The sequence below is a fragment of the Mixophyes fleayi genome, chromosome 4, assembly GCF_038048845.1.
Source record: "Mixophyes fleayi isolate aMixFle1 chromosome 4, aMixFle1.hap1, whole genome shotgun sequence".
Lineage (NCBI taxonomy): Eukaryota > Metazoa > Chordata > Amphibia > Anura > Limnodynastidae > Mixophyes > Mixophyes fleayi.
The window spans coordinates 125,318,951-125,342,013 of record NC_134405.1 but is presented as its reverse complement, the minus strand read 5'-3'; the positions used below and the strand labels follow the sequence as shown (position 1 = coordinate 125,342,013).

The following is a 23,063-nucleotide window of genomic DNA, read 5'->3' as shown; positions in this document are numbered from 1 at the left end:
AATACAGTTTATTTCAATCAAAAAGGTGTCCATGTGTGCATCCCCAGAAGGGTGCCCGTGTTACACATGTTCTAAAATAATGTTTATTTTTTTTTTATTCACGTTTGGTATAATAGGCAGTGGTCTTAGGGTCCTCTCTGTTGTACTGGAACCACTTAGATGGCAAAATTGCCATGCCAGGGGTCACAATCTTGTTAATTACTCAGACTCCAACAAACAGTGAGGTCAAGGAGAACTCAACTGCTTTTGGGTGTAGATCTGGTAGCGTGGGTATGGGATGGGCAGTCTCAAGTGGGCTGCTTTTCCCAATTGTAGGGATACTCCACACTTGTTATCTCCATCATAGAGGAGATTAATCATGTTGTTTATCACTGGGGCTAGTTAAAGATTTGGGAAGGGGTCTAGCTGCCCATTTTTTTTTAATTATTTATATTTTTTGCTTTAAACAAAACCAGGCCTCTGAAATCAGGTACTGAGCTGAGGTTGTTGGGTTTTTTTGCTTTCTTTCAGAACCCGCCAAGGAGTCATGAACGATAGCTGAAATTTATCCTAATCACTGTGAAATAATGTCTGGGATTCATACTGTACAAACCTATTCCTATCACCCTGCCATTCTTACTTCAAACATATGCACTTCGGAGCCAATATTCAATAAAATGTTTGATAATCTTCTACTGGGTTACAAGTGGAACTATTTGCTTTAGTGTTTTTTAATTGTCTTACATGCTAGGCGGTTTAGAAGCAATTCATATTTTGTGGATTTGCATTGTCAAAGTTCAGACTGCTTATGCTCCGCCCCCCTTGCATGTTCAGAAAAGCAAAGCGAGCGGTCTCCAGAGTGGATGGATCAGTATTGCCGCGCCTCTCTCACCGCTGCAGATGCATGTATGGTAAACTTCTGAAGTACTGTCAAAATATTTTTTAAAAGTTTTGCAGCAAGATCAACTTACCTTAATCAAACAGATATTTAACAAACCAGTTGGTTGTACACATATTTAATTCATTTTATATATATATATTTTATTTTAACTATTCAAGCTAATCAAATAAAAATATTTTCTTTCAAAGCATTAATTTTCAAAATATTACATCCAGCAGCAAATATATGGGATATGCATTCAATATTTTAAGAAACATATGATATACATATATAGACTATGTAGTTCTGTCGGCATGCATATTCCCAAAATGAATAGGCACAATGATGTTCGCCCACTTGTGTATAACTGGGATAAACAGAAATACGGACCCAAGAACTGAAACTAGAAGAAATGTCCATAAAAATACCCGGTCCAAAACTTGAGCCACAAATTTCCAATCTTCAACAACCTGGGAAACAAAACAAAATTGTTACTTGTTAGTTAAGCTGCACCAACTTTATTCTTGTGATGTGATACAACTTCCCAATTTCTTTGCTCGAAATTTTATTTTATATAAACATATACAATAAAAAATACAGCAACTCAATAATGTAATTGTAACATTTTAGGTGGTCCTCATATGTTGGTGTGCTTTGCTTTTGCTGTTGATATATTGGGCTTCTAATTTGCTGTGTTGTGTGTGTAGAGTTGCACAACATTTTCAACGCTGCTCTGCAAAAGAGTTGCCTCATGTTGCATTTGTCTGTGAAATGCATACCTCCCAAACTGCCCGATTTAGGTGGGACAGTCCCAATGTGAGGGCTGTGTCCCACCATCCCGATTCGGTTAATCTCAGGTGGGAGATTGGGAAGGTAAATCTTATTCACTGCTGCTCTGCATCAGTGTGCTCACGGCAATGGAGGTGTTTGGAGGGGAGGGGAGGGCAGGAAAATATGGGACACTTCAAAAGCGCTAGGTATTCTCCCATCATGGCGCTGCCGTGCCCCCCATCGTGACATGGTAGTTATTGTATCCAGTATTCCATGGCATAGACTTAGGCAAGAGCATGGATTTAACCCCAGATAAATGCCATCATGGGAGTTGGGCACATGCACTGGATGTACTTTGGCTCTGTGTTCCCTATTTATCATTCTGTCTATGTCACATGCAAGCAATTAGTAAAGGTCTGTACATGGTGCAGATCACTTGAAAGAAAACCAAAATAAAAACACTATGCCATCTTTCTTTTGGACAATGTTTTGGCAAACAGAAAAGGTAAATAAATTATGTGGAACTTGATATATGCCATAAATTTGGGTCTGGAGTGGCCCATTACAATGTAAACTTAAAGCAGTGCTTTTTACAAAGAGAGAAAAAACAATGGCTACAACTGGGAAGATAATGAATTTTCCAGTCAACTCAAATGCTGTAAGGACTGCAAATCTCCCTGCTCCACGTAAGACGTCTTTTTACTGTTTGCATCTGACTGTTACCACTGCAGATATAACTATGTAGCGGTTATCTCCCTATTCTGTCATCACTTTAGATCATTACATCCCAATGTCTAAAATGGAGAAATTAGGGACACCTCAGGCCGCACCGATAAGGACACTGCACCATAATCTTGACTGAAGAGCTGTAGAATTTTAATCCCATGGAAAACAGGGCAATCCCCAAAATGTTGTAGGTAAGCATTGGCCATGTGATAAATTAATTCATTACTTGCAGAGTAAGTCTCTGTCTCTGTCCGAGTCTGTTTTCCTACATATATTTGTTTCTGTGTGACTATATCTTTATTTTTATGTTTTTTAAATTAAAAGTTGTGTATTATAAGAAATAACGTAACCCCTGCTGTAAATATTTGTCCGGGACACTCCCAAATTCTGAGTAGGTCTCCTGGACTGCCAGGAGAGCAGGCAATTTTCCTGTAACCTGCCTGCAGGGAACCTAAATGACGCGATTCGGAGTGAATCGAGTCATTTTGGATCAGCCCCCACTACAAAAATGTTGATTTTTGTTGCGGGGGTGGGGCCAAAATAACGTGATTCACTGTGGACACAACCCCTCCAGGACACACACCCCTCCAGGATTTCCCAGAAAGCAACAATAGCAAGTTGGCAACTATGTGTAAATGATCCAAATTTACCTTGATACCCTTTATAACAGCATTCAGCCCTCCTCCTTCTTCCTACTGTTTAACTTTTTAAATGGTAATTTAACTCATTGGTGGCTTGTAATGTCCTTATAATTTACAGTAGCTGGTACATTATGCCATATAAATTGGGAATAATTTCCCTTCTACTCTAAAATATAAGCATATTAGAGGGCAACCAAAAAGTTTGGTGACCATATAAAGGCACAAAACCGTAGGCTGAGTATTTTCTAGCACTAGAAGCCAGCCAGAGAATTAGATTTTCTCCATAGGGACACTGCAAGTCATCTATGGGAACGGAGCTAAGCTTAGATTTGTTGAGAGGTCAGATAGGCCCTAGTCTAGGACAGCAGGTAAATCCACCTGCCCATGTTGCACAACTGTGTTTCATATTAATAATATATTTACATTTAATAAACATTTAACCAGGCAATTAATTAAGGCTGAATTATTTCCATTTTATTTAGTTTAAACAAATGGGATGTTGTGGGGTTTGGGACCATAACATTTTATTGTAATACATTATACATCTGGCATTTTCAATACACATAAATAGTACACTCTAATAATACACTCATCAAAATCTTAACCGTGATCATGGATGTGCTAGGACAATATACAAAAAATTATTTGTTTGAGTTTAGCCAAGCTCTCCCCTGATTATATTGAGCAGAAGAAGTGAATTAGGATGGGAAATAAAAAGTAAAATCGGACCCGAGTGACGTAAGTATGTAATAGAGATTACCCTAGTTTCCTAGGTTTGTGGTACATGGTTAGTACAGGGCAAAAATGAGGCTGTAGATCTAGGGTAAACAGCAAAGCAGTGCACCAAACTGCAGCTTCAGTGGGTCAGGAAAGAAAATGGACTTTGGAAAAAGAATACGATACAGAAGGTGGCAGAAAAATGTAGTGGCACAGGGAAGACAGGAACAGCCCAATCCACTGTCTCTACAAGTGAAATATGAGTGAAGGCTACTGTAAGAGAGGAAAGCCTGTATTACAGTTTAATGCAGACATATACACAGGTTTCTAATATGGTAAATACAGAGCAAGGAAGAGTAAGTATTTTCCTACAACATATCTCAATAATGCTATATCTTGATGGGTTTGACTATTGCTGCAAATAGAGCACTGGTACTGCAAAGAAAATAGAAATTAATACAAAACCCCATTTACGTGGAATTTTCCCCATGTATTGTATTGCTTATAATATATCCACATAGTGGCACTAGTTTAGACTAGTGAAGCATTCTAACACTTGTCTGACTAAATTGCACAAGAGCGCACAACTCACATAATGCCAGTGTGGTACAGGTAGAGGCACCAAACGAGCTCAGTACACTTGCCAACGGGAGCTCTATTCTGCTGGGTTTATAAAAGAAAAGGGAGTGCATGTGTTTATTGACCATCGCTAGTGAAAATAATGTTTCACTATGAGCCAGCTGTCACACCTTGATGTGTTAATATTAAAAGGTAATTCCACCTAAAGGGTGGCATACACATAAAGCGTGGGAGGTGGGTATTGTACTGCGGAAAGTGGCATTCCGTTGGTTATCTGTGGCTCCAGTTCTAAGAGCACTGTCTAGAACCATGGGTAACAAACCACGTGTAGCATTCCATGGTAAAGATTACAGCCCCATTTTCAACACATTGGTCTTTCGGGGACATTATTCTTTAAGAATCTTCTACAATGTTCAATTATATTTACATTAGAGCAACACATTAAAAATATACTTTAATGTCAATTTTCCTATAATAGATGAACACAATTATACATACCTCACGAACTTCATTTTCCTTAACCACATGCCTTGTTATGTAACGGATGGAATCCAAAGCTGCCTCTAATGTATTCCTGGATGTCTCCGGTCCATTTACTATCCCAGTCTCTTCTTTTCGTGTAAAGTACCTGTCTACATGACTCCTCATACAGAGCAGCTTAGGGAGTCTGTGAAGAAAGATCTTCCGGACCCATGGTGCCATTGCATTATGTGTTGCAGAAGAACGGTTGTGAATATTTATGGCAAAAACTGTTATAACAATTGATAAAGTTACAAATATCATGGTAAATACCAAATATTCTCCAATAAGAGGTATGACCTTGGAGGATGACGGAATGATTTCTTCAATCACTAGGAGGAAAACTGTCAGAGACACGAGCACAGAGGTGCAAAGTGAGATTTTTTCACCTTCATTGGATGGCAGGTAAAATACCAGGATGGTTAAGAAGGAAAGTCCTATACAAGGAATGATAAGAAAAAGTGTATAAAAGAGCGGCAAACGTTTGATGACGAAGGAATAGGTAATAAATGGATACCAACAGCAGCCATCTGTTCGGTTCCCTCTCCTTCCTGTAGCAGTTACTATTTCCCATTCTCCATTATCAAAAAAGTCTCTCTTGTCTACATCATAATCCTCTAGAATGATATCAACTTGTGATCCATCATAAGTCCAAGATCCGAACTTCATGGAACAGTTTTGCAGGTCAAAGGGGAAAAAGGTAACATCAATGATACAAGAACTTTTATAGTTGGCAGGTGGCGTCCAGCTTATGGTGCCATCATATCTCACCACAGCTTTTGTAACAGAGCCTTCAAAACGACCATCAGCACTAAAATAAAGAGAGTTATTCATAAACAGTATATTTTTATGCAATGCCCTTTCTGTTACTTCTGCATGAATTAAAAACTGGTTCTCCATCTATAGATTAGTTTAATTTAGGGACTTGTAAATCCCCACCCCCACTGCTTTTATTATTTTCTGTATTTTTCTGGCTTCAGTTTCTGCTTTTTTTAGTCCTTTAATTACAAAATTGTTGGCATTAGAGATAATTTTATCTAACATTTGTACAAATTGTCTGAGCAGCTTTATCTTGTATCCAGGGGAAAGAAAAAAAACAACAACTTTACCTTATGATATAAACACAGGACTGAAAAGCATAGAAGGAAGGCAGAAAGATAAAGCAATGTAATAATGTAGTAAAAAATTGTAGTAAACATTGAGAAAGCTACAAGAGCCGAACATTCTGTTGGCTCCTGCCTAAAGCTGTTTGTGCTTCAGTGTCATTTTGAATCCCTAGGGGGTTCCCTACCTTTTACATCAGATAGGACTAAAAGGTTTGAACAGTTTGTACTATCTCTGCCATGCTTTACCAGGACTCTTCAATTACAGATCACTTAAAAAAAGAATGATGATATATATCAGCTGCCTGTAATACATCCTCAAACGTGAACCCTTCCCCACCACCATCTCCCAGAACCTGCTTTTTATTCTCAGCTAAACTTATATGCTGTATACTTTTGATATTAAAAAAAAAATTTTGTTGTACTTGTCAAACATAAAATTGCAATACATTCAGTATTAAAAGATGGTTGTCCATTGATGCTATTGTAACTTTTACTTGTATAATGAGCACATTCTGATGTCAGAACATGCCAGTTATACATTACTCACTTCCCCAGTTGCTGTAATTACATTATAATATAGAAGCAGCTGCTACCGAACCTATAACCTGTGATGTCATTGGATGCGCATGGAAGAAACCATATTCCAACCGGATTTGAATGAAGCTGGCAGAGGAAATGGTTGTGTTTTGGCTGATAGTAGGGATCACTGACTCTGCAGCATCATCTACCATTCTAAAGTAGGTGTTCCTGTTGTGCCGTAAACCTATAACCACAAGGGTGGGTTGAGGTTTATAGGTTTAGGACACCACAGAGAAATAAATAAAATAAAATAATAATTACACGTTTAAAATATATACAGTGTATTACTAAAAATAATGTGTGTATGTGCATTTGCCAGTATGTTTGAAAGTCTGAGTCTGTTTTCTATATATATATTTGTGTCAGTGCGACTATATCTTTTGTTTTTATGTTTTGTTTTTTTTATTAAAACTTGTGTATTATAAGAAATAACATAAACACTGCTGTAAATGATGAGAATTCACCTTGGAGATCCATGACTTATATAACTGTACACTGCCTGCATATGGCGACTTGTAATGTCCTTATAATTAACAGTCAGGGGTATATTATGCCATATAAAATGGGAAAAATGTATCCTACTGTAAAATATAGGGACATTAAATGCATCAGGATATATAAACGCACAAAACCGCCAAATCTTTTCATTTAGGTCACAGAGCTCTGAGGTGACTTCTAATATTCTTTATATTTTACTGTAAAGCCATACATTATTTCTTATAATACACAACTTTCAATTTGAAACAAAGCAAGTTACTTGAAGCAGGTGATCCTCATATCCAGTTGTGTTTTATGTTCACTGACAAATATACATTACATTACGCAACACGTTAAAAATGAGTCCTGTGGAACAAGTGACATCACTATTCTCTAAATAAAAGTTATATTTTATGGGAGTGATATCAATTACTCTCTAAATATAAGTGAAGACATCAGTACAAATATAAGTATGTATTTTACAGGATAGTTTACATATATTTATGTCACTTATTATATATAAATTATATGTGTTTAGAATTTCCCAGCGCTCCACATCTACATGCAGCTTAAATTAATCCAAATAAAACCATACACTAATTTAAATACAATTAAAATGATACAAAAAGAAGAAAAAATTAAGCGCTTATGGTTTCTCTAAAATTCAGAAATTAAATAATAAATATACTTATATTTTGTGGTCTTGATGTGTCTGTAACTTCTTTTTCTTCTTCTATTATGTGATCCAAAAAATACCATAGAAATAAACAAAATCCAAATTGTGTAGTAGGATAATGCAAATAATACAGTAAACACACCCTAGTGTATAGAAAGTAATAGTGATTAATGTCAAGACTTTATGAATTCATCCTTCCTATCCATGCTGTATTATACAATATATCACGCGTGTCACCCCCTAGTGATGTTACACTGACCAGGAGTATACCTCAATCTAGCCTTTGTAAGAGGAAAAGATGTAATGATCTCCTCGAAAAAGATTGAACAAATTTGGCATATCGTCTAAAATTGATGAACTTTTAGTTCTGCAAAATCCAAATGCAAACTCACATTGTTGAAAATATATAAAACATGTAACATATCCCAAGTGTAAACAAATGTGCACAGAGATTTTCTCCTCATCCTCCATCCATATCACCTACCAGGATAAGGATGACCATCTTGATTAGGATCAAGCATCCAGTGTTTCTCTGAATCTTTTAGATCTTGTTAACGCTGGCTATAGATATCCTGTTTCCTCTGGTTGGAGATTTTGCCAATTGTTTACACTTGGGATATGTTAAATCAAAATGTGAGTTTGCATTTGGATTTTTCATAATTGAAAGTTCTTTAAATTTAGTCAATATTATGCCAGATTTGCTCCTTTTTATTTCACATATTTCTCAACCGCAAATGGGGAATTGAATTGTGAGAGAAACAACCTTTTTCGAGCAGATCATTACACCTGTACTAGTTCCTCTTACAAAGGCTAGATTGAGGTATACTTCTGGCAAGTGTAACACCACTAGGGGATGACACGCGATATCTTGAGTAATACAGAACGGAAAGGAAGGATGAATTCATAAAAGTCTGGACTTTATTCACTATTACTTTTATACAATTAGTGTGTTTTATATAAGTATATTTATAATTTATAATTTTATTTCTACAAGAAAAACAATAAGCACTTAGTTTTTCTTTCTTTTTGTATAACTTATTTTATATATATAATGCACTTACTTGTCATAGAGAACAATATCAGGAATCCAGATAGAATCTGATGGAACACGAATTGAAGTTATTCCAGCAAACTCTTTAGGTGCCCACCGTAGCTTGACATCTACCCATTCCTGATTGAAACAAAGTAAGTTACCACAGTTAAGTATTTGTTTATTAAATATGGAAAAGTAACAAACTAACTGAAAAAATGAAGTAAAGTACGTAACGTTGGGAGATTTGTAAGACATCTCCCTAGTGATTTATGCAAATAAGTGTCTCTATCCTGGATGCACACAGGCATATCCCACCTACAGACATAGTATTTCACCTAGTTTGGATCAAAAGATGGTTTCAATGGGACGTGAGTAATCAATGCATGTCTCAAGATTGGAAAATACAAGATAATAAGGAGAGATTAAAGATTCCAGTTATATGAAGTATCAGAGGTGGTAGGACAGGACGATCAAGATATGAGGAAATGAGATTATGGGGATAACTGGGTCAGGTAGTAAAGTAAGAGGAGCAAAGAAGAGATTTCATTTTTGACCGCAGGGTGAGATGAGGGTGCCCAAAGGATATGGTTGAGAATGAGCAGAAGTGTTTACCGCAGGGTGAGATGAGGGTGCCCAAAGGATTTTGTTGAGAATGAGCAGAAGTGTTTACCGCAGGGTGAGATGAGGGTGCCCAAAGGATTTTGTTGAGAATGAGCAGAAGTGTTTACCGCAGGGTGAGATGAGGGTGCCCAAAGGATTTTGTTGAGAATGAGCAGAAGTGTTTACCGCAGGGTGAGATGAGGGTGCCCAAAGGATTTTGTTGAGAATGAGCAGAAGTGTCTACCGCAGGGTGATGGCGGTGCCCAAAGGATTTAGTTGAGAATGAGCATGAGTGTTTACCGCAGGGTGATGACGGTGCTCAAAGGATTTAGTTGAGAATGAGCAGAAGTGTTTACCGCAGGGTGATGGCGGTGCCTAAAGGATTTCGCTGCGAATGAGCAGAAGTGTTTACCGCAGGGTGATGACGGTGCCCGAAGGATTTCGTTGAGAATGAGCAGAAGTGTTTACCGCAGGGTGATGAGGGTGCCCAAAGGATTTTGTTGAGAATGAGCAGAAGTGTTTACCGCAGGGTGATGAGGGTGCCCAAAGGCTTTTGTTGAGAATGAGCAGAAGTGTTTACCGCAGGGTGATGAGGGTGCCCAAGGGATTTTGTTGAGAATAAGCAGAAGTGTTTGAGGTTGTAAATCTCCTGTTCAATAGTATTAGGCTGTGTTAACACGGACATTTTAATTTAAGTTCTGGCTTTTGGCAGAAGAGTATGGAAGCAGGAAAGAAATAATTTAAATCACATATAAATCATTGGTTTCTAAGGGGTCATGGACCATTGCTCCACAGAGATCAGTAATCTCTATGCGCCTATCCATCTCTCCGCCATTCTCCTACTGCGGGGTTAAGGATGGAGTTGAATATACTAAATTAGTATTATTATTTTATTATTAATTGGAATAAATGGACAAGGAGTAGATGAGAGAGATTAATAGAAGGAATGAATTAAGTTATAAAAGGAAAACACTTTATAAACTTTACATAACTATTACTTCAAATAAACTATGTTTCTTCCATAGATATAGAATTCAGATCACCCCTTAAGCTAAGTACACAATGGAGGTTTTTCAGCCAAATATCGGGCCAAACACCCGATAAACGACCATTTGGCCCGATATCGCATTAGTGTGTTTGCTTGCGCAATGAACCACAGTTGTTCCAAAGGTCTGATCGTTGTTTCATTTGATTGCTTGTTCTGTTTAATAATCTCGTTCCAACCGCCTTTCGATCCTGCAGTGTGTCTGCACTTACATGACTGTCTGCCCAGACAGAGAGTAGGAACCTGTCACTGTGTCAACGTTTATTTCGTTCGAATAAATGTAGAGAGTGCTGTAGGTGGAATAATTTGTCAGTATGTTCTGAGACTGAATGATGAAACTTTGTGCAATGTGTACCTAGCCTTCCATATCATACATGTGCAAGGACTAATGCATACCTGCTTTATCCAGACATTAGTGGTCATCAGCTGATTTTTCTCATCCTGTAAGAGAATACAAATATTTATAGGGATTATTTGTAACTTTAGATCTCCAGTACCATTTATATTAATAAGAAAAAGGCACGTGCAGTGTAACATACAGTATGTACTACACATATTTTTGAATGTACAATAAACCCTGGTAGCTTATACAGTATGATGCAGATTTTCTAGGTAATATTAGACTGTCTTATCTAATTATTAAATTAAAAATAACAATAAAAAATTGTCATAGTTTAAACAACAGAAAAAGGAATATCACGTACAGTTCTATGGATTTAGAGTGTGATTTTTGAGAAACTTTATTTTAATATGGATAATAAACAAATGCTAATCATTAATAGAAATTATTAACACAGACATTTATGACTTTATAATGCAAAGAACTCCGATGCAAACAACTTCAAACTTAAAAAGCTATTGAAAACAGGAAAATAGTAATGTATCTGTGATGCTGAGTTGTGGCGTTTTACAATTGCAAAATTCAACCCTTTGCTAAGAGATTCTCTGCCTCAGCTCAATAGCTACCAGCATTGCAGGGATCCTGCTTCTGTCACATTACATTATCTCTCATGATCTGCAGGAAACCAGACCTGTATGTCTCATCTCAACATGTATAACTAGAATAATTCCAGAGTGAGCTCAGACAAAAAATGCCTGATCTGCTTCCTTTCCTCACATCACTTTCTTGGAACCTCTACAGGCTTTACTTCCCAGCACTCCACATACGCTGTGCTGACTAGTTTGGTCGAAGATAAATCTAAAGGACAATATTCGTTATTATTTCTTTTTGACCTTTCTGACGTATTTCACACCGTTGACCACTAACTTATCATGCAAACACTGTATTCGGTAGAACACTGAGAATACCTACCAAGGCTGTCCTTTGTTCGTCAAATCCAATCTACCTCCTTATCCAGTAACATAAATATCAGAAGCATCTCTGGAATCTCACACAAGACACTGCAAAAACTTTAATTCACACAATTATTATCTCCTACATTAACTATTACAAATCCATTGTTACTGGTCTTCCTCTAACCAGATTTACACCCTTACAATTTTCCTTTTCATCGAACATTCTTCTACTGCTGCTCTGCTCTGACAGTCTACAAAGAAAGCCATTAACAAAACTGTACCAACATAAATTTCTTCATATGTCTGAAGATATCCCTTGGCTCAATCCCTTCACTTTGCCCAAGATATGCGTGCCTCTCATCCTAACTAATTATTTGCTCCTATTGGTGAGTGCAGTACTCTTTTCTGTCCGCACATACTCTGTGAAATTCCTTCCCACATACAAGATTTTCCTAGCTCTCTTCAGGTAAGCTTCTCGAATTCCCAAACCACTGTCTTAACCTACTTAAAATACCCTACCTGATTACTAGCCCCTAAAGAGTTCAAGCAAACCTTACATTTATTCTCTTAATACACTCAAAATCTTTCTGACCCCAAACATATAGTGCTGTGTGACTGTATCATATAACCCCACTAAGTACTTTTTCCCAGTACAAACTAGCTAGACCAATATGTAATTTGTGGAATTTAACCTTATGTAACAAACTCCTATTTTCCTATAAATTGTAAGCTTGTGAGCATGGCCCTTTTACCTCTGTGCTTGTTATCACCCAGTTTTGCTTTATTACTGTTTGTAAACACTGTGGAGTATTCTGATGTTATATGTATAAATGTTACTAATAAGAATAATAAGAATTTTTATTATTATTATTATTATTATTATTATTATTATTATGTATGGAGATGTAAATAATAGTATGTGTTCTCTCTTTTTAAAGTTTTCTACAAAAATAACATAATAAAACAGAAACTCTGGTCTAAATTATAGTGATAAAAAGTACTATACATACTACATCCACAAGCTGTGTGATTGCAAGGCCAAACTTCACTGTCACGGTGTCATTTAATTGTTCAACTGGACGAACCCACTTCTGATAATCTTGTTCTTGAAATAAATATTTGAACAATCGATCTTCACTTTTGGCAATAAAAGATGGTTCAGATATCCCTATGTATAGACAAACAAAATAAACAAACTTAGCATAAGATGAAAAAATAAATACATTTATTTTAAATAATTTAAATTCCAAAACACTGCGCCAATATTACTGATTTATATTATGGGGCTAATATGAATATATAATTATATTAAAAGGGCTATACTATTTGATTGCTAATGGGGGCAATAATTATGTACGATGCACACATGTGGCACTACATATTGCCCTCATTATATAGTATATAATAATACAATAATATTGCCCCCTTAATATAATGAAAAATAAAATTTGCCCCCCGTAAGTTAATTTTAAATTAATTTTGCCCTTTTATAAATAATGTATTGTCCCCATAATTCACAAGTCAATACTGCCTCCTGTTATGTTCTGAATGTTAAAATAGCTCAAACAGCATGTAGTCACCTCTCACAAACACCTCTTGCTTTGGTTGTTTGTCAAACAGCAGCTTAGTAAATCGGGATGGCGAATTATAAAGTGACGTTTTTTTAACAAGTGGTTTCAGCCATTTAACTAGCGGTTTGGCCTTTAGTAAATCCAATGAAAACACTGAAACAGGTGGTTTCATCGAAAACATTTCATAAAAAATCTAGCTCTAGCTGATTGTAACTAACTACTAATACCACTTTCACATTGCCAACTCGACAATATCCCGGTTATATGAACCCGGCATATTGCTGGTGACAGAGCCTCCCACCCTGGCAAATTCCTGGGTCAACCGGGTGCACTGAAACCGGGTCTGCCAAAAAAAAAAAAGAACAATAATAAAAAAAAAAAAGAATGATAAAATATTGACTTATCATTTGATTGAAAAACCCTGGTCTCAGCATTCAGACTGGCATCTACCCGTGACAGACAAAAGGAATAACCATGCAAATCCGACCCGGGTAGACGCAGGGGGCCCTGCGTTCACACTGAGCCTAGACCCGGGTCACCGGGGCTCGCCCTGGCAATAACCCAGGTTTTTCAGCCAGTGTGAACGGGGTATAATAGTAGTTCAGTTAGCTTTCATTTGTTTTGAGCCTCCAGTGATCCTCTAAAGAGAACTGTGCTGTGCTAAATTATATGATAAGATTATATGTTATAGTACAAGAATAATCTTGGTTACGCACATATTGTTATACCTACTGTAAGTACAGTTCAAGATACAGAAGAGTCCAGTGACCAGGGCTGGACTGGCCATCTGGCACTTCTGGCATTTGCCAGGAGGGCCGATGACTGTATGGGCCGGTCCGGTCCCTGCACTTCCAGTCCCGCAATTTTTTCTTTTCTTTTTTCTTTTTTAAACTTCCGCGTGGCCGCGCAATGACGTTACATCGCGCCGACGCAGCCGCCTTCGGTAAGTTGGTGCGCTGTTTTTTTTTTATTCCGTCCAGGGGATAGTGACAGGCAGAGCCGTAACTAGGGTGGTGCGGGCGGTGCCGTCGCCCCGGGCGCAAACCCAAGAGGGCGCAGCAGCCGTCCGCTACCATCCCCTCCCCGCCGGCATAGTAAAAAAAAAAATTACAGCAGTGTTAATAAAGATTTAAAAAAAATAAAAAAAGTCACCTGACCTCCCGGCGCCTCCCGGCAGTCTCCTCGCTCCCACTGTATGTCGGGCGTGACGTCATCACGCCCGACGTAATTTTCAGTGAGGATTCAGCGAGGAGCACTGCTGGGGCAAATAGGAGCAGCAGCAGCGCAATACAGGAGAAAGAAGAACAGAAGAGATAAAGGCGATGGAAAGGTAAGTGAAAATGTATTTATATTATGTGTGTGGACAGTCTATGTATTTGTAGTGTGTGTGGGCAAGCTATGTATTTGTAGTGTGTGGTTAAGCATTGTAAAGTACAAAAAAGAGCTTGTACTTTTGGGTGGAATGGTTTATGGTTCTCTCCTGTTCACTTTAGGAGTGTCTACTGTGTGCTGTTTCACAGATCCTGAAAAAAGTCACAATGCCCCATTGTAAGCTGCTGCTAGCAGCAAAAGGGGCACCATGGTCCTGCTATCCCTCTAATGGCTTCAGTTTCTTCATCTATGCTAGCCATCCTGCTAGATTTAAATCCTGGGCGTAACAAGCTGCATTTGATTTTGAGTGCCGACTGTGCTGAAAGGATGCTTTATATTTTGCTGCTATGTTCTGTAGTGGGATTGAAAAGTGAGGGAGGGTCTGCCTCTGGGTGTTGCTTTGGCTACTGCTCTCTGCATTAAGGTGTGTTCTGTTTTTGGGTGCAATATTTATATTTGGGAAGGGTTCTGCTTCAGGGTGCAAAGCTGTATAATTCGGGGTGATTTATAAAATGTATCTAATAATTTGTAATTATTTGAGTATTAAGTGCATAAAATATTACAATACCTATCACTATATATTTTTTGCATACATATCAGAATTCTTTCAGTACATTTCTAGCCACACCCACACATTAGGTTGGCCACACCCACTTGTCATATGCCACTCCCACTTAGATGGGGGGCGCCGGTGCCCTGTCTCGCCCAGGGCACTAAAATGTCTAGTTACGGCACTGGTGACAGGTACTGGGGAGGAGGGCTGGGATGGGCAATAACTAAAAGTTACTGCACGGGAGAAGTGATGTCTGCAGGGGGAAGAAAATGTCTGCAGGGGGAAGTGGGGGGGAGTGAGTGACAATGTATGCATGGGAAAGGGGGGGTGAGTGACAATGTATGCATAGGAAAGGGGGGGTGAGTGACAATGTATGCAGGGGAAAGGGGGGTGAGTGACAATGTATGCAGGGGAAAGGGAGGGGTGAGTGACAATGTATGCAGGGGAAAGGGGGGTGAGTGACAATGTCTGCAGGGGGAAGGGTGGTGAGTGAAAATGTCTGCAGGGGGAAGGGGGTGAGTGAAAATGTCTGCAGGGGGCAATGACTGTAGGAGGGGGACAATAAAAATGGCCAATGTGTGTGGGGGACAGTATATGACTATAATGTGTGTGGGGGGACAGTATATGACTGTAATGTGTGTGGGGGGACAGTATATGACTGTAATTTGTGTGGGGGGACAGTATATGACTGTGATGTGTGTGGGGGGACAGTATATGACTATAATGTGTGTGGGAGGACAGTATATGACTATAATGTGTGTGGGGGACAGTATATGACTATAATGTGTGCTATTAAGTGAATGTGGGGCTGCTTGGGGAAAATGAGGTATATTTATTGAATGTGATTATGAATTATTTAATGCCTGAGATGGTTGTGGGAAATGGGTTATTTTTATTAAACATAAATGCTATTTAATTTCTTGCTGGGGTTGTTTGGAGGGAGGGAAATAGGTTAACTTATTAAATGGGAATACTATTTAATGTTTGGGGCTGGTTGTAGGGAAATAGGTATATTTATTAAATGTATATACTATTTAATGTCATGGCTAGTTGGAGGGAAATAGATGTATTTATCAAATGTGAATACTATTATTTTAATGTTGGGGCTGGAGTGAGGCCTAAATTTTAAACGTGGGTGCTATATTGATTTAACACCGGTGCTGGTTGGAGTTTTCTAAATTTCATATACCCATTTATTTTTTTCTAATAGGGCCTCCAACATTCCAGGATCCAGACAAGCAGCAACTGATCTAAAGACACCAGCAGCCACAAGTGGTGACAATGACAAGACAGGTAGGAGACCAGGACAGTCTGCCAACTGTCCTGAATTTGGTGGGTGACTGTCCCGCTTTGTCAGGATTTGGTCTGACTGCAAGGACAGTTGGGAGGTATGTCCTACTTCACATTGTACTGCTATTGAAGGCAGAACTGTGTGCACCTAACAGTAATGCTCACAGTATTGCCTGTGTATTTGTTGAAAATGTGTCTAATAATCATATTACTTCATAGGAAGGAGTTTCTCTGTCTTAAGTGCCTAGGGCCCCTGAGCCTTAATCCAGCTCTGGTTAGCAGGAGGGAGCGAATAGCTGCTCCCAGTCCCTGGATAGGACACAGCCTGCAGAGAAAGCCGAGGAGCTCTAAGTCTCATGAGATTTATTAATCTTGTGAGACTAAGAGCTTCCCTGCTCACTCTACAGGAAGTTCCCACTCTGATGGATATCAGCAGCATCAGAAGCATAGTGGGATGGGGGTGTTGTAATGTGATTCTGGGGTGGGGGGTGGTATGATGGGGAGAGCCTGATAAATGTAATGTTTTATTATAATGTATGTATGTATCAATGCCCCATGTTGACCACGCCCCCAACATAATGTGGTCACACCCCTGACGGCGCCGCTGCTGCACAGCGGCACACGGTTTTGTCCTGCTCATCAACAGAGATGGGACTGTATGCTTGAAATGCCAGGTGCTGATTTTTACTCCCAGTCCGGCCCTGCCAGTGACTAATAGCTAGTCAGGCAATCATAAATGTCACTAGCCACTTTTGATTGGCTCAACGCTAGTTATTTTATTGATAAATTATGGAATTCTGTGAGGGGTGCTTTTTTTTAGTTTATTCCCACCAAGAAAGTTGTGGTTGAATTTTTTTTTTTTTTTTAATAAAGTGGTAAAATTGGGGTTGTGATGGAGTCTTTTGTTTAGATAAATATTTTAATAAATAAATAAATGTGTGTGATATTTATTTAGTAACTTAATATATAGGCCAAACATAAATTTCTGATGATGATTGTCATATCTTTGCTCAAGACACTCTATTTTATGTTACACGTATCTGTTGCTGTGATTCAGCAGCTTATTACATAGAGTTGGCCATATTTACTCCAAAAGTGCAGGCATAAAATCCATGTAATAAAAAAAGCTAAATTACTTATTTACGATACGTGCAATTAAAAAAAAAAAGCATGCTTGAATATGCTGATGCTTGTAGAACAACTAGTGCGAGCATGCTCTGTCATTCAGGGTTCACTGGGACCTGTAGTGCATCATTGTGGGGTGTAAGCAGTACTAACACAGAGCGTCTCTGTCACGCTCTGGCCAATTAGAGCAAAGCCGACCTGTATTCATTAGTAGCTGACAGGTTGTCTGACAGTTTGCACAGGGAGGCTATTTCTGGCAAATCTTATTGCAGGAGTCACCCTTGCTGTATAAGACCCCTTAACCTGGTCTGCATTTCACTCTGGCGCACAACAAAGAATACAAAATCTATTTAATTCCTGGACACACCATTAGGTTAATTTATAATGTAACTAAAAATAAATTGCTTGGCAGTCACTGTCACCTCTGCTCTATTGCTGGATGAAGGGAAGTATTAATTATGATTTGAGCTTCATGTACATTCACACCACACCTGTATGTGAAGTTCACCCCACTAAATTATACAAAGAGCACCAGTCATAAGAATCCCTTCAGATGAGCAATTGTAATATTAGACATGTATTCCGCTCATCCCTGCCACATTTAGATCATGGCTTAGTGAGCAGCTCTAGAGATTTAATTATGAGCAGAAGCAGTACACTGGAACTGTATTTTAATAGCAAACAGCCAATTGTAAAGTATAATTGAAATAATTATAAATCATATATCAATGTTTCATTTGGGTAATGTCTTCAGCTAAACCGAGCTAATACACTTTGGCTATGACTTATAAATAAACATTTGGAAGTTGTCATTTAAATGGATAATATTTGTAGGTCACTACGAATCATTTATGGAAGTACAAAAATGTTTCTCCCCCAGTGCAAATGCAACTTCTGTCCAAATGGTCCTAATTTTAAGCAACACACAAACTGATGTAAAAAGCTGGGTGGGTCAGGGAGTTCTTGTCGAGGGGTGGACTCAATTCATTAATGCGCTCAGTTATGAAAGAACAAGCTTTTGTTTTGCAGAGTATGATTATTTGAGATCCAGGGGGTGCAGAAGGCATATCTGGGTGGCGGTATCTTTGTAGCAGGTGGCTGACCATTGAGCAGTGCAGAGCATTTATTTTTACCATCAATTAACTTTTTCTGGTTCAAAGGCCACGAATATGTTTTCACATGTCCTCGAAGTGGTGGAAAATAAGCATTGATCTACACATGGAGATGACTTTTGCAGCTTCCAGAAGCACTTTATATAGAAAAGAACATTTCTAGACATATTTTGTCCAATGTTATAACAATATTCAAACACAGAATAGTAACACTTTTAATATAGATCAGTGGGCAACAGGCTACCAGCGTGGCACCAATGGTCTGGCAGACTTCACCTGTGACAACCATCTCTGTGCTCCCCATTGACTTGTTCTCTGCTTCTTTATAAAGCAGAGAGTAAGACAGAGCAGCTTCCGCATCATGTGACCTCCTCTGTACACTGCAGGGAGGTCATGCAGCACATCCAATCAGAGGAGGAGGGAGTGCAGTGCATCCTGTACCACATGATTTCCCTCTTTCCTCTGCGGGCTGCATTCAAAAAGTAAGTATAATGACTACAGATCAGTAGATTAGTTAGTGAGTGAGGAAGTTTGAGTAGCATTTGGGAAAGTCTGAGTGGCATATGGGGAAATATGAGGCATGTGCGAAGGTCTGGGGAGCATTTGGGAGGTCTGTCCGGAGATCTGAGTGACATGTGGGGAGGTCTGTGTGACAGGTGGGGAGGTCTGTTTGGCATGTGGGGAGGTCTGTTTGGCATATGGGGAGGTCTGTTTGGCATGATGGGAGGCCAGAGGGGCTTGTGGGGAAGTTCTGGAGTACATATGGGATTTAAGGCTGTTTGAGTGTTTGTGGGAGCATTTTGTAGAATGTGGTGGAATTTTGGAGCAAGTTAGAGGAATGCGGCGTGTTCTGATTGGAAGCCATGCTGGTGATGTTACAATAGAGGATTGTCTCTTTAGTGATAGGCAGAGTGAGTAACTATGGAGCAGAAATAAGCTGCAATTGGCCAACAGAATTAGTTGTCAGGCAGAATACTCGTGTCAGGTAATCAGATTTAAAAGGTTATCGAAAACACGCCAAGGGGGTTGGCAGGAGAAGTTTAGATGGGGTCAGAATTTAGAAGTTCTCGGAAGTGTAAACAACAAAGAAAGTGAATTTAAAAACAATTTAGGGCTGGTGAGCCACTGTCTGATCAGGGGACCGATGCTCTGCACTTGTTGGGTAGGCCTGCCACTGACTGAACTGGTATTTTCACAAGGAGGTGGCCCACTCCTACTGCATGTCCAGTACCAGCCACATCTCCTGCTAGAGTAAAGTTCTCCTTATGCATTCAACTAAGCTACGCTGGACTCCTAGACTTAGGCCATCCAATGGGAAGTACAGGTGCATTGCACACAGCTGTGCAGGAGAAAAGGACAAGGTACATCTATACCTCCTTGTGCAACTGCCTGCAGTCTCCGACTTGTAGGAAGGCTACTAGGCCTGGGCCAAGGATGGGAGGCTGACCATTGGTTCATCATCTCACCATCATCTCACAAGCTTTTTCACACTCTGCTGAGTGTGAGAGGAACGATGTGTTGAGGCCCACATGCCAATCGGCAAATAAACCTTTATTAATATTTTAACTACTGGTATAAAACATTTATTTATTTTATAACACTTAATGGAGGTTGGGACGATGGACTTGTTGACAAATTAGAGTGAGAGAACGACATACAAAAGTAGCCTAATAGGTCAAAAATATTAAAATTGACCCTCACCGCCTCCACATCTATGTCTGTTCCTTTAGTTCCACACACGCCTAAATAAAATTGTGTATGGGCCCTAACAATGTCACCGAAATATGGTAGCATTCAGTGAGCAACTCAGAATGATTTAGAGTTCATACACATCAGTACTTGCTTTACACCAGTGTTCTGCCATACTGTGGTGCATTCAGCCACACTGTAAAATAGCTAAAAAAGCATTGTAAAATGCATATTGTTCCCTATGAAAAGGGATTAGTTAGTACACATGAATGCCTAATATGAATTGAACTCAAACACTGCATGCATTGACTCAACAGAGCTGTACTGGGATTCAGGTAAAGGTAAGATAGTACAATTCACCCCACTCTACAACAATATAATTTTAAGCAATAACTTTAATTCTGAAAAAAACATAACATGTTATGCGTATACCAAAATATTTTATTCATTAAATAATTTAAAATACAATGCAGCATTTATGGCATATTTTAAAATTAAATAGTAACCAAATCACTTCTTGTCTTTGCTAACAATGAAAATATATTTATGTATAGGCTACAAATGCATTCATTGCCTTTTCTTAATTATATACAATACATAAATAAGGTGTGACATATTCAGCAAATAGAAACTGGGAACCCATTATATTTTTATGTTGTATTTACATTCATTTGACAATGCAAACATCCATACAAAGTAATTGGATTGGTGAATCAATATTAATAAATAGCACAATGAATTACCATTGTTTTCTAAAGCTGCCATTTATCCTAGTAACTTGAAGCATTTATTTTGCCCGCAGAGCAGAAGTTATTAATGCCTCTGCAGTGGGCAACTGTCTACGTATGCAGGAATCATTATGCCAAAAATACAATTGGTGTATTTATTGTACTGCTAGGAAAAACTAAGTTTCAAATAATCCTGAAATAAATATCATTTTGCATAATGACAATTTCCAAAATATAACAAAATGGTTTAAAATACACAAGGCGTCATTAAACGGTTTATGTCAAAATTACCTACAATCTGATTTTTTTTCTGAGGCCTTAAAAAAATGACTGCCAAATTTCACTGTGACTATTTTCAACTGTGAATAACAATTAACATTCTATTAAACCTGAAATGGCAAAAAAACATTTGTCATGAAGTTTAAATTGGTAATGTATTATACACTTTCACAAAACACAGTATACTTTGGTATAGAATGTCACAATACACAGTATACTCATTATATTATTACTATCATCCTGTTATAACACTAACATATTACACTAACATATTACACACACTAACAGTATAAATACAACTTTATTGTTCATTGACAATGTAAATGCTTAATGTAATCACTAGTACAATTCCTTTATATAGATTCTAGGGTATAAGAAACCTAATGCTGTTTAGTTATATATAGTTTTCTTGTATGCACAAACATGAATACATAAACAGAAGTAATCAAAAGCCAACAGCAGAATAACCACCAGTACATCACAGAAAAAATGTTCACTACTAGAATCTTATTATAACAACAGTTCTATTTCACTGCGCATTCAGGTAGGAATTGTATTGCGACTGTGTATTATGGCAAGAAACCTATGTAAGTGTGATACTGTATATGTTTACTATAATGCTTACAACATGCATAACAATGATCACAACATAACGGCTGTCATTTACTTACCAAAAGCTCTTTTCAGGTCACAAAAACTGAAGAATAGCCAAAGAAGGTAGTGTCCACACCCAATCATCTTCAGACATTAAAAAACATTTTGTATGGCAGAAGAATAGAAATGATTGCGGTGTTCCCCAAATGAATATGTACAGTAGCTTTTCATACACCTAATATTTGCATTTTCCTCTGTTCTAACCTGCACTCACCATTGTGCGGTGATAGAACATGCAGAGTGCAAAGATGCTATTGTGGATTACAATGCTAAAATAATTCTCCCTACCATGCAGGAGCTAGTGAATGCACCTGGTAACTGCCTTCTGCTAAATTCATTATGTGTCAATAAATGCAGAAGAACGAAGGGGGATGGGATTAGATGTTCCTAGCTAGTGCTATGGTAGCTCAGAAGGCACAGTTTTTCTCATCAGCTTTAAATCTTCGTGGAGGCAGAGAACAGAGTATAGGACTGCATATTACAGGACATGCAATAAATTTCTAGGCTAGGAGGTGGATCTTGGTTTTACAACCCTGCACATTTATAGTGTATAGAAGATGTACTTCAGTTATTTTAATTAATTGGCATCTTGCCTTGTTGTTTGTTAATTTCCAGTCTTGTATAATTTGTTTCATTCCAATTTAGACGTGCTGAAGAGTACTCTGGTGCTATATAAATATATGTTAATAATAATTATAATAATAATAATAATAATAATAATAATAAATAAACCTCATGCCTGCATAGGAGAGCAAAATTCAGTACTAATGAACTGCATTGACAACAGAGGTCACAATATAGAATACCAGTTATTTATATATTTTTCTATCTTTCCATCAACTCTCTTTTCACACTGTTAATTCTTTGAGCAATTTCGCCTAAAGGCATCAGTAGTGATGTACTCACAATTTTCCATTCTACCTTAAAGGACCTCTGGACATAAAATAAAAGTCATCTTATATAAAAGTAAGGTTTTTTTTGTCCTTTAAACTAAAACACAATTATCTTATTCTGGCAATATAATAACTAGCCCCATGCATATATTCAACGGCCCTTTAACTCCTTCG

At 38.2% G+C, this 23,063-nt stretch overlaps 1 protein-coding gene across 3 annotated transcripts; it reads right to left on the bottom strand.

Annotated features, from left to right (window-relative positions):
- Nucleotides 1-994: 994 nt before the first annotated feature.
- On the bottom strand, nt 995-22,407 carry LOC142151981 (neuronal acetylcholine receptor subunit alpha-5). Of its 3 annotated transcripts, XM_075208141.1 has the most exons (6): nt 22,014-22,407; nt 12,635-12,792; nt 10,725-10,769; nt 8,712-8,821; nt 4,792-5,623; nt 995-1,329 (listed from the first exon to the last, which is right to left on the bottom strand). In XM_075208141.1, the coding sequence occupies exons 1-6, from the start codon at nt 22,078-22,080 to the stop codon at nt 1,156-1,158; spliced, it is 1,386 nt and encodes a 461-aa protein (XP_075064242.1). In that variant the 5' UTR covers nt 22,081-22,407; the 3' UTR covers nt 995-1,155. The 3 variants fall into 3 exon arrangements, with proteins under 3 accessions (XP_075064242.1, XP_075064245.1, XP_075064243.1); XM_075208144.1 differs by lacking the exon at nt 12,635-12,792 and having other exon boundaries at nt 22,014-22,097; XM_075208142.1 differs by lacking the exons at nt 12,635-12,792; nt 22,014-22,407 and adding an exon at nt 11,641-12,567.
- Between the last annotated feature and the right edge of the window lie 656 nt (nt 22,408-23,063).